Source organism: Nannobrachium achirus, assembly GCF_963921795.1.
Source record: "Nannobrachium achirus genome assembly, chromosome: 17".
Classification (NCBI taxonomy): Eukaryota; Metazoa; Chordata; class Actinopteri; order Myctophiformes; family Myctophidae; genus Nannobrachium; species Nannobrachium achirus.
The window spans coordinates 48,306,210-48,318,838 of record NC_137824.1 but is presented as its reverse complement, the minus strand read 5'-3'; the positions used below and the strand labels follow the sequence as shown (position 1 = coordinate 48,318,838).

Sequence of the window (12,629 nt, the reverse complement as noted above, 5' to 3'; positions counted from 1 at the left end):
ATAGCGCATTGAGAGAAGAAAAGTGAAGTTCCCCAAGGCTTAGAGGGAATTTAGGATTAGCCTATTGGCTTTTTTCTTCCTCCAGGACTTTGTGCTAGAAAGGCCTGCTGCTTCTTATCCACCTCTTGATGGTGGTTGACATCTTCTGTCAACCAGCTGTGATGACTCTGCACATGGACCGTTCCAGTTGGGATGATACTCTAGGTCAAACATTGCTTGGACTGTTTTCCTGTGTGCTTCTAGAGCCCTCTTCTTGTACTTTGCCTTGTTGTGGTCGGACCATAATACAGTATATGTGTGCCTCATTCCAGGCTTCATCAAGCCAACTATCTTCCATCTATGGTCTTGCCAGCAGCCCTCAGTGCTGTCATCACAGTATGCCTTTAACCCAGCCTCAGCGCCCACTTACTGTAGTCATTGTAGTCATCCCTGGTCATCTCTAGTTGCTTTGTGTTCCTACAGTGCCAGGCCCAAGCTTATCACAGTCTTCCAAATGGATCCGTTAGGGACCATTTGTGCATTCTCTGAGTTACAGACCCATAAGAGTCCATTTGGTTCCTAACTATCATTTAGCTGGGGACCCCTGGAATTCCCTCATGGACCCCTACCCAACACTAATCTGAGTTCCCAGAAGTTCATTCCCCCCCCCCAACACAATCCAATCCAAATACTATTCACCATATTCTTGGCACAAAATATTTTCAGGTGAGGGTCTGCAACGCAGACAGAGGGCCGATGCATACACCACTTTTAGAGCCAACAGACTTTATGACGGTACCTGCCCCTGAACCTCTGAATGACGTCATATTCGGGGACTTCCCCATAGGTCGAACTCCTGTTGGGTCGACTGAGGTTAGGGTTAGGTTTAGGTATAGTTTTATTAAGGTTAGGGTTAGGTGGTTGGACCAAAGGGAGTTCGACCTAAGGACATGTTACCGTCATATTGTAGTTTGGACAGAGCAGAATCGATTTAAACTGGGCTCTAAAAGTGGAGTAGGCCTTAGCAAAATCAGCCCAAATACATATTACTCTGGGGTCCTTGACATGAAAAAATGTGGGAACCACTGGTTTAAAAAACATTTGGAAAGGCCAAATAAGCAAACTTCAAAAACAAGCCCAAAGTCGCTCATTATTTAAGCAGACACGATATATTATAACTCTATGAAGCAAACATGCCAACACTTTTAAACAGCAAACCCCTTGATATTGAAATTGTACTTTACTACAGTACTAACAGTACAGTTCCCTGCACTTGTCTAGTTAGTACACTGCTGCAGTAGGCCAAGCAAGTTGTTTTGTTTCTTCAGTACAACCTGGTGTTGTCTATATTTGCTTCATTTGCTACCCTTTATCTGTTACTGCTTTTATTGCCATTGACAACTGAATTTCACCCAAGGGATGAAGGGATCAATAACGTTAATGAAGCCACCCCTCCCATGAATAGACATGTACAGTATGCCCCCCCCCATCACACATCAAGTCAGTTTCATTCTCTTGTCTCTATCGTACATTTTATCAGTTCAGACTCACCCCTTTTGGAATAATATACATCAGAGACAAGACTGAATTAGTGCCCAGAATCCCCCATGTATGTAGTACCCACCGGTATTACCCCCAAATATTGCCCAATGCAGTGCCCCATCTTTCTAAAACAATCCACAAAGCAGTGCCCAGTGTTCTGAAACACTATCATTGTTTTTATACAAACATATTGTGAAACTTTAAGTTAACAATTTTCAACTCAGATCTTATGCCCAAAGCTTACATCTCTCTCTATATATATATATATATATATATATATCAGATAAACAAAATACTTAGTTGACAATGAATGTATGTAAGGCTTTATTGACAATAAATTGTAAAATCCAATTCCTTTAACAAGTAAACAGAACAGCACCTGCTGTTGCTTTTAGCTCTATAACCTCAATGTAATAATTCTAATTGAAATGATCTAGTAATTTTTTATGGGAAAAGTATTCAATGATTTGGTAAAAAGACAATAGATCTAAAATGTTGGGAATCGGGACATTTGAGGGAAAGTCTCATTTCACGAATACGGCCCTGAAAGAAATCAGTGGATGATCAAATATTTGAACTGTATAATTAGTCCAAAAGGTTTTCAGCAGTTCTTGTTTAGTTGTAATTCATAATGTCAAATAAACATGCCTGAACAACTGTAAAACAACGTACTTAATCTTCATTATTTATTCTACCTACAACATAAAAATTGTTTAAAAAAAATGTGCAGGTTACAAATTCCTGAATAACAGCATTCTCAAAAAAACTTGTAGCTGAAACAAGCTTCATATTAATGTGAACATAAAAAACACATTTAACACATTGTAATTGTGAAATAAATAGGGACAAAAGATGAAGAATGGAGGGATGGACACCAGAGTGTGACAATGAGCCAAGCTCTTTACAGTTTCCACCAGGGATGATTGTCCACAGGTATGTATTGAATGTATGGGACCAGAGTTATCAACATTACGATCAGAGTGCAGAGTAGTGGGTGAGAGTAATCTGTAACCAGTCAGCCAACAGGGGACGGCACAAACGGATGTGAGTGAGGTGCGCCATTCTTGGTGGTGACCGTTTTCCTTTCAGAATCAGAATTACTACAATCCAAAGAAACACCCAGTGTTCCCTTCGCTGTAGCCCGGTCCAAAGTGGAACTTGTGCTCAGGACTGCTTGACCTTGTTCTTTTCCTGGTCATTAACGTGCTGTTCTTCCCTGTTCTCCTCCCTCTCTGGTCGGTCCTCACCCTGGCGGGCGATGAGGAGTCGGCAGGTAAGCAGAATACCAAACACCAGAGCATGAGCGTATCGTTTCAGGGGATCTCCTACTAGCTGGTGGAAGAAGAGGACAGCCAGCATGACCAACAGCAACAGGAAGTTGGCCACGTCTTTGGGTCTGCCAGGCACCAGGGTAAGAACCACACCACAGCCCACCTCCAACGAGCCAATGATCTTACGGAGCAGCACGGAGGTTATGCCAATCTTTTTCAGGCCTGGCAAAGCCTTGGCGTAGCTCTTGTATGCCCTTTTCTGGAAAATGGAACACAGAATTGTTCACTGAATGATAAAAGCTATAAAAGTTAATACATATATTGCTTCTCCATTAAAGTGTACACACACACTTTGAATTAAACACGTTATTTTAACCTGAAATATAAGGCTACAAGTATAAGTGCATGCCACCCACCCACAATCATCATTTTCAAATGAAAGCTATTCAACATCAGCACCAGGCCAGCAGGTGCACCACAGAATTTGCTCGAATCTCTGGCTCCAGTGCGCCGCCATTGCACATGTATGTAGCAGGCTATCATATTACTCGGATAATAGTCTTCACAGAAATTAACAGCGGTTAATAGAATATTATTTTCAGCCTTAAGGACTGGTCTTTATAAAACTGTTATATATCATATTGGAATTTGGACGACAGTAACCTAATCGATCTCAGCTAGAAAATCGAGATTAGCAAGGACTGTAGACTAACATTTGGCTATCTATTGATTTGAAATAGATGTGTAATTGATTTTTCAATACAGTAGCTAGCTAACGTTAGTCCCAACACCAACAATCAACACGATGGTCTGTTAAAATGTATAATTGGGGATATTTTGTAGGCTAACTTCTTAGGCTAGCAGGTTCAATCGGGATCAGAGAATTTTGAGTCGAGACGCCTTGCGTTCACCAAAATACGTTATTTTATTTGTGAACAACTGTTCGTGCGCAATGTTATTTTCCGCCTGTTTTGCGAATTTAGGTCATCACATTGAAGCATATCATTGGAGCGCGAGAGCCTCCGCGTCTCATCCAATGCAGAACAATGGCCTTATCCTTGTGCAAGATGCCCTGCATCTACTTTGTACGGCACCGTTTACTCACCATTTCACTGTACGCATCCTTGCTTAGTCTTGGGGTGAGCTTGATGGTCCCCATGAACACGAAAAACAGACCCAGAGCAAACGAAAGGGCTACAATGGTTATTGTCCTAGGTGAGGCCATCTTTCGTGTCGTGCAAGCAGCTGCATCCACTGACTGAATGAATGCACTGCCACTGAAGATGATGCGTAAATCAAGGGGGACGGGCTTCTGGATGAGCGACAAAAATGGCGATGTATGGGGTCCGGGTTCCCTCAGGGGTTCCCCTGTCCTATTATCTAATTATTATGCCATTAATAATTATTTACAGACTACCAGTGTGGGAAAAGTTATTCACGTTTTTTACTTTAGTAAAAGTATCAGCAATGAAATACTCTGTTACAAGTAAAAGTCAGAAAATCAAATGTCCTTGAGTAAAAGACAACTAAAGTATTGGCATCAAAATGTAGGCCTACTTACATACAAGTACCAAAAGTAGAAAGTATTCATTATGCAGAATGTCCCATTGTCCCATTTCAATATTTCAAATGTATACACATTTTGGCCGAAATGTAGGGGTGAAGTGGTTAATGTATGCTTTGTATAATAATTTCAAAAGAATTACAAAGTAACTACTTACTAAATTTTTCAAATAAATGTAGTGGAGTAATAAGGCCTCTGAGATGTAGTGGAGTAGAAGTAAAAGTGGTGGAAATTGGAAATACTGAAGTACAAATACCTCAATATTGTACAGTACTTAACTTAAGTAAATGTAGGCCTACTTAGTTTATTCTTTACACCACTGCAGACTACTATCACTGCTGATTTAAACTGAAGAAGTTCAAATTCACTTGAGGCAACAACAACAAAAAACACTGGTAAACAAAAACAAAGGGGACATTTTTATCTAGTAGAATTATAAAATAATTCATGACTATAATAACTGAATTAAAAAATGAAATAGACCTAATAATATTACACAATGCTCATTTTATTTGATCCATAAAAACACAAAACATAAAAACAGTTACAGAATTTTAACAATGCCCCTTGCTCATTTCCATGGTTCCTGGAAAACTCATTGCTTGGCCATTTTTGGACAGTTTATAAAAACAGCTGATACACATAAAAAAAATGCTTCCGTTTCAATCAAAATAACAATAACAATGATACAAAACAACAACTATTCAAACAGTTTAGCAATGTACAAGTTGAAAGCTTTTGTTAATAGGATTTGTTAACAGTCTGATATAAGTAAACATTTTAATAATGATAAAACTGCCTTCTTGTGTAAATATATACAATTTCCAAGGGGTATTTAGACCTAAACAGAGAAACACTTCACTTCTTAAACGCCCTTCAATACACAATGGAATTCCCTGATTTATTCCAAAGGTTCAGGGATCAGATCCGAGGTAGTGTTAAAAGGGTATTCGAAGCAACATGCTCCTATGGGGCTGTTAAAGGTGATACACCATGAAATTTCACTTTTCCTATTTTAAAACATTTTTTGGGGGTCCCACTAGCACCTTCTATCCTCACAAAGTCCCATTTCTGACCGTTGTGTCTTTCTCTGGTTTTGAGAAGGCGAAGGTTAAAAGTATCCCACGGGTTCTCAAAACAGGCTATCCAGATTTGCTGCCGATTGTGACGTCATCTGCCGATTGTGACGTCATCGTCAACAACACATTTTTTAGAAAAAAATAATTTTTCAAAAATGTTTTTTTTTTTCTTTTTCAAAAAGATTTTGGGGGGTGGGGGGGGGGGGGGGGGGGGGGTGGCGCAGTTCAGGCCAAAGGTGGTACTGCAGCTGAAATGCTCTGAGAGCCATTCAAAAATGAGAGAGGCTCTCTATTCAGGAGTGGTAATTTTGCCTCAAACCTTTTGAAAAACGTTTTTGGGACATAAACAATATGACATAAATACTTTTTAAATGCATGGTGTATCACCTTTAAGTCTGACATCATTTTGTAGGCAGAGGAGAACTTTTGGGGCCAAAAGGCCGCAGCGCCCGTGAATCTTTTTACTATTTTTACTATTTACTAATTTTTCTTCTCTTTGTTGTTGAAAGGAAAGTGGTAGAATTATTCTTTAGATGTTATTTTTGTCTCGGATCTGTTGAAATAGCGAGGGACATATATATTGATAATAAATCTGCTTGGAGGTCTGACTACAAAATGATGTCACGGCTTAAAAGCCCCATAAGTGCTTTAGTGGTTTATTTATTTTTATTTTTTTTTAGGTCAGTTTAGTCCAGTTTGTCTTGTTTTATTGCTCACTGTCCGTGCGGCTTATCAGTGCGTTTCACAGTGTTTTGTAAAAATACTCCTTTTCAAAAGTTGTTTGATTGTAGGCAGGGCAGGTTCTGAATCCTTCCTGATGAATAGTCGAGCTGGCAGTGGTGAGTGTTTGTGTGTGTGTGTGTGTGTGTGTGTGTGTGTGTGTGTGTGTGTGTGTGTGTGTGTGTGTGTGTGTGTGCGTGCGTGCGTGCGTGCGTGCGTGCGTGCGTGCGTGCGTGCGTGCGTGCGTGCGTGCGTGCGTGCGTGTCTGTGTGTTGCAGCATGATCATATCTGACCATGATCATGGCTGGCCTGCATCCCTTGCAGCAGGGCACACATCGTCACGTGGGACCCAAGGCTCATCCAGGAAGCCCTTTCACCCCTGGCCCTGATCCTGACGGTCCTTCAGAGCCAGAATGGCTTTTCGATAAAGATCTATGAGGAGACAGGGTCATCTTTTTAAAAACTGGACTTCATCATCGAGTCCAACAGTGTCTTTGTATTTGAGTAGGGGCACTAATGGAATGACTGGGGCTCACCAAATGTGGCAGACAGGTCAACAGGTTGTGTGTAACCTGGAGGCACCTCCTCTGTAGTGATCTTGTTCTTCCTTTTTACTTTCACCACTTTCTTCTTTTTCTTCTTTTCCCCCTTTGCTATAAGATAAAAGAAAGAGATGTGTCATTATTTTCCATTACGAAAATGTCGGCTTGTTAAGAACTTCGGAGAACTGATCAATAGCCACCTTTAGAGGCCTTTTCTTCATTTTCGAGTGCCTCCGGAAGTTCCGGTACATCCCCAGTTTTCACCTTCGCCTTGCGTTTTACTTTGCCTCGTTTTGGGGGAATCAGAGCACTGCTGGCTTTCTCTTTCTGTCCCAGTTGCTCTTGCTCCCCGTCGTGGCCTTCAACATCCTCCTCCTCTTGTTCATTCTCTACGTCTTTATCCGCTTCGTTGACCTTGATCTTTGCCTGTTTCTTCGTCCTCCTCTTCAACCTCTTCTTTAGTGTGTTCTCCTGTGATAGAGATATTTGTCAGCAACAATCATAATAAGAGACATGAGAATGCGCATGCCTTATAATATAGCTTATTAAGAGACGACTGCATGAACTCTTTGTGTTAACCTTTTGTAGAATGTTTTGAATGGGTTGTTGTTTGTCTCCAGCGTTGGACCTTTTCTCTCTGTCTTGTGTCCGGTGAGATTGGCGAAGTTCAGACTTACTGGAGCGCTTTCTGAGGGTAGAAAACATTTTCTATGAAGTATGAAACTACAAAAAGGATAAACAGTACCTCAAATTTGAAATCCCTCCCGCACCCACCCAAATAAAATATAGAAAATGTATATAACAAGATTAAGAAAAAATAACTGAAGTTATTCTTAGCAACATCTTCACTCACTCACCGTTCCTCCTTGGATTTTCTGTGTTCTTTCTCCGATTTCCCACGTTTTTGTGTCTCTTCAGATGTCAAAGGCCCCCTGCTGTCGTGGGCTATGCGGGCACAGAGATCTGGGTAATCAAGACACACAGCCCGCAGCAACCAGCGCAGGCCCCGGAGGGTCTTCCTGTCTGACCAGCGACGCAGGTCCATTAAGGCTGAGCAAGGCTCCTGAAAGCGAGGAAGGTCTATTTCATTTTTTCATTACCTTTCATTTCAGCTTCTCTAATTTGTGTAAATGCGTAATCTTGTGGTAGTCAGTCAACCATTCTGTAATTTCTTTTTCTTGACTTTCAATTCAAATTACCCCTCAGTTCACCAGGATAAAACAGAAGTAGGCCTAAATCAAGGAAGCAGAAAGAGACAGACACTGAGCTGTAATAAAGTGTTCCCAAGCCTGACTCTAAAACAATTACATCTAAATCTGAATTTTAACTGTTAAAACTAGTCCCTCTACTGACTATAGTTCATTTCATAATAGATTTAAAGATGACTTGCTTATAAATCTTTACACAGACCTACTCCTGATTATTTTATTGATATACTGCCAAAATATATCCTTGGTAGAGCCCAAAGATCCACTGCTAGTGTATTCCTTTGTCTTTCTTTCTCTTTTCCCTTTCCCTTTCCTAAAAACTACAAATGATGGGAACTTGTACGAAAAATAAATTCAGGATAGTTAATACATCTTCAAGGTTCTAGACGCCAACTCAAAACACATATTTTAAAGTTTGCTTTTAAATAGAGGCTGTCAATACAATTTAATAAAAATCCTAGTTATTTACAATCTCCTTTCAAATCCCTATTTTATTTATTCTCTGTGTCAGTAACGAGTTTGAACTGTCTATTTTAGTTTCGTTTAGTTTATTCTGTAAATATAAATAATGTTTGGTTGATTCATTGATTATATCTCAGTACATACATTGCCATTCTTTTAGGACAATACTTACAATATGGCACAGTGAGCGACTCTGGTTAACCAGCTTCTCCAGAGACAGTATCTCGATCAGCTCACTTCCCAGCAGAGCATTAACTTTGTCCTGTTTATTGGCCAACCTGGCAAATTAAACAGAAAGACAATACTGCCATCACAATAACAGACTGAAAAAGTGAAATCCTTGGAGCAGATCTCCACCAGGCCGGGTTGGCTACCTAGGGCCTGCAAAACTTCTAAGTCAATCATTGCCAATGGGAATGGAATCTGAAACACCTGACTGATACATTGTGTTTTGGACACAATCTGTGCAAGTAGTAGAAAAAAGTGTGTAGGCAGGCAAAAATGGGTCCAAGGAAAAAGAAAATGTTATTACAACATACTTATAGGCCAAAATGGGAAGAGACTTCTTATAGCGGCACCATGAGGCCAATCAGAAAGATGTGGCCTACTGGGAGTAAGCCTGCAAAGTTTCACACCGAGCGGATGCAGGATTCATGATTTGTGGCTTTTTTTGCTAAACGGGTCCCTCCTGCAAACTGATTGTCAATTGTTTTAGAAAATTTGTGGAAGTAATAGCAAAAAGTATATTTTGAAGAAAAATGTGTACATTTTGGGGCTGAGGTGCTTGGCCTATGCGAGTATGCGTGCAATGTTGATCAGTCCAACAATGCCAGAGAATAGTTGTTCACAGATAGACAGACATTCACACACACACACACACACACACACACACACACACACACACACACACACACACACACACACACACACACACACACACACACACACACACACACCCACAGACATTCACAAACGAAAAACATAATTTGAGCTATTGATTGTCCGGTCTGGTGGAGATAATAAACTTTGTGTCATGCTTATTTTTACAAAGTTAGTTCACTAACAGATGATATTTTCTCTCATCAGCCACTAGAGTGCGCCATGCACCCTATAACATTTTGTAAAACCACAACACTCATCCAGCTTTGAAACTGTGCTTACACTAGTATGGGTTTTCCTGCCACTTGTGGATGCTTCAGTAAGTCTTCCAGAAGCTCTTTGACCTCCTTTATCCTCTGTCTGTCACTGGAATCAACCACAAAGATGATCCCATGGACATCTCTATAATGGTCCCGCCAGACCCTCCGCCACTCGGGGGCTCCTCCTATCTCTAGCAGCGTGACCAGGTAGTTCTCCACCCTGAGTTCTGTACGCACACACCCCTGGGTGGGACCCACGTCCATTCCTGGGGTCACTAGTGTACACAGAGAAATGTTTAGACAGTGACAGATGTGAGGCACACATACACAATAATATTACACATACGCCTGTACACTCTGTATTTGTATAATAAACACATTTGTTGAGCCATGTTATTTTGTTTCAAAGTCGTCACTGAATTACCTCTTAACATTCCCCTGATAGAGGATGTTTTTCCTGCTTTGTCAAGACCAACCACAAGAACTATCACTTTCCTGTGTAAAACAAACAAACAATTGATTTCATATATACATCATTCATCATCATCAAACATTGCCAGGCAGGCTAATAAGCAGACCCACGTCAAGCCGGTTGCTTAAGTGGTTTCTTTTGGCCTTGCCTGATGGGTTCCTGGATCTTGGAGACCCAGTTGCAGCAGTTGCTCATCAGGTTGAACATGTTTAGTCGAGGTGAGCAAGGCGAGCACAGTGGCCACCATTTTTTCTCGAGCTCGTACCTGAAAACAGATGGCAGCCCTTAGTGTGACACAGAAACATGAATACATTTGTGCACACACGCACACAAGCACGGACGCGCGCACGCGCGCGCGCACGCACGCACGCACGCACGCACGCACGCACGCACGCACGCACGCACGCACGCACGCACGCACGCACGCACGCACGCACGCACGCACGCACGCACGCACGCACGCACGCACGCACGCACGCACGCACGCACGCACGCACGCACGCACGCACGCACGCACGCACGCACGCACGCACACACACACACACACACACACACACACACACACACACACACACACACACACACACACACACACACACACACACACACACACACCAAGATTCCAATCTGTTAAATCACGGGGGGGTCATGACCAGGCCCAATACAAAGATGGAGTGTGTCTGGCTCCCACAGGTTTTAGGAGGCTGTTACAGATGGACACTCGAGGCCATGCTTGGACTGCCAAATAATGTCTCTACCTCATTAGCATCCAAAATTAGACAATCCTATTTTAGAAAACACAATACACAAACATGCATACTTTCTTTCAAATTGTTTTGGGGCAAAGATGTCTTACCTCAAACATAAATTACATTCACCTGCTGGGTGGATGTATCGACTTTACTCTAAAGAAAATTCCATTTTGGTTATTTTTTACACTCTCAGAGGTAAATTAACACTGAGTTTTAGTATAGTGTGTACATACAGTAGAACCTTTAATTACTGTTCTTTATTTGCAAACATGTTAAATGTCTGTCTTTACACTGCAGGACTGAGATTCACAAGATTAATATGCTAGTCATCGTTCTTTCATCTTCAGTTGTCCTGAGTGAGTAGGGATAGATGACTAGTCTTGATGACATCATGCTGTTGGCCTGGCAAAATCTAATAACAGTACCAGCCTGCTGCCATTAACTCATAAGTGTAGTACACACACACACACACACACACGCACACGCACACACACACACACACACACACACACACACACACACACACACACACACACACACACACACACACACACACTGAGCGTGTGTTTGAGGTGTAAGATGACAGGCCATGTTGTGCTAAAAGAAACCCCAAACCAAGCAGGTATTTCAGCCCTTTCTGCGTCTGCTCAGGCTCCATAATCTGCTAAAGCCCTGACTGATTCAGTTAGAATGGCCTCTTGTGGTGAACAAACTGACCCTGATTCTGTTTTGACGGGAGACAGTACACAAGCTGTTGTCTGTATCTATACACACTGTAAGCCTGAGCACTCAAGTAAAAGCCTATTCAAAAATAGCAAGTAAATAAAAGCCCAGCTTCAGAAACAACAGGAAAACCTGTGATGGCACAGTCACCATATACTCACTAAATATTGATTAAAGTGATTAACAACTTTTTAAATCAATAATATTATTAGTACAGTGAACCAACAACTGCACATTCAATTCTCCGTAGAAATACAAACCAATACATGATCAATATTGTGCTCAAACTTCTATTGGAGGATAAAATGTCTTCATTGTGAAACGTGAGGAGAAGATGTTAGCTTTATAGCACACTAACAACATTTATCAACTAAGTTTGACAGGTATGGTGACTATGTGATGTTTTCCAAGATAGCCATGGTATGAGGTTCGAAGATTAATGCAAAGTGTCTTTGTTTAATAATGAGCAGCAAAACTAACCATGAACCGTGAAAATAACATTAATAATTAATTCCCACACAGGACATCCTAAAACAATCCTATTATTAAAATTAATTCACATATAATGAGCAATCATAAAGGTATCATTACCCAAAAAGGAAGCATTTCCCATCCAGTGTCTCTCCCCCCCCCCCCCCACACACACACACACACACACACTGTACATACTACTGTACATACTACTGTAGTACTACCTGTTGTAGACTTGCTTTCTCAATAATTCAGACAGTATTACATCTCCATGCATGTACCACTCACTGAGAAACATGAAAGGGATGCAAAATTTGCTAAGTCTAAAAGGACTGTGATAAATCCTGGGAATACTCACAGAAAGATGTCCATGCATTTGTTTGTGTGTAACTCTCAATTGACATCTTGCACCGTCCAGTTACAATACTAATCAGGCTCAAACTAAGCCCCTGGTCACCTCATGTGGGCGGTGCTACCCAGGGAGCACAGTGTTGGCATGGTCCCAGCCAATCCCACACTCCCGCTTGCTTTCCCCATTGGCTCCTTTTTTTACTGGGCCAGATCAAGGTGGATATCGGTGTCCACAGTGGTGCGGTCTGTGACATGTTTGTTCTGCGTATGAAAGTAGCATAACTATTATGACGGCAGACTCGAAAATGACCTTGTTTTCATGATTAGGATGGTGGTCATGTGGTGTCACAACA

General features: G+C 41.4%; 2 protein-coding genes across 2 annotated transcripts; both read right to left on the bottom strand.

Annotated features, from left to right (window-relative positions):
• Positions 1-2,685: 2,685 nt before the first annotated feature.
• tmem35 (transmembrane protein 35) lies at positions 2,686-4,017 on the bottom strand (the record flags this gene model as incomplete). Its single annotated transcript, XM_080746156.1, has 2 exons — positions 2,686-3,051; positions 3,898-4,017. The coding sequence occupies 2 exons, from the start codon at positions 4,015-4,017 to the stop codon at positions 2,686-2,688; spliced, it is 486 nt and encodes a 161-aa protein (XP_080602282.1).
• A 2,512-nt stretch (positions 4,018-6,529) lies between these two features.
• Positions 6,530-10,225, bottom strand: arl13a (ADP-ribosylation factor-like 13A; the record flags this gene model as incomplete). The annotated part of the gene is made up of 9 exons (XM_080746778.1): positions 10,128-10,225; positions 9,932-10,002; positions 9,530-9,782; positions 8,541-8,646; positions 7,556-7,761; positions 7,278-7,386; positions 6,899-7,169; positions 6,693-6,809; positions 6,530-6,588 (listed from the first exon to the last, which is right to left on the bottom strand). The coding sequence occupies exons 1-9, from the start codon at positions 10,184-10,186 to the stop codon at positions 6,530-6,532; spliced, it is 1,251 nt and encodes a 416-aa protein (XP_080602904.1). The 5' UTR covers positions 10,187-10,225.
• Between the last annotated feature and the right edge of the window lie 2,404 nt (positions 10,226-12,629).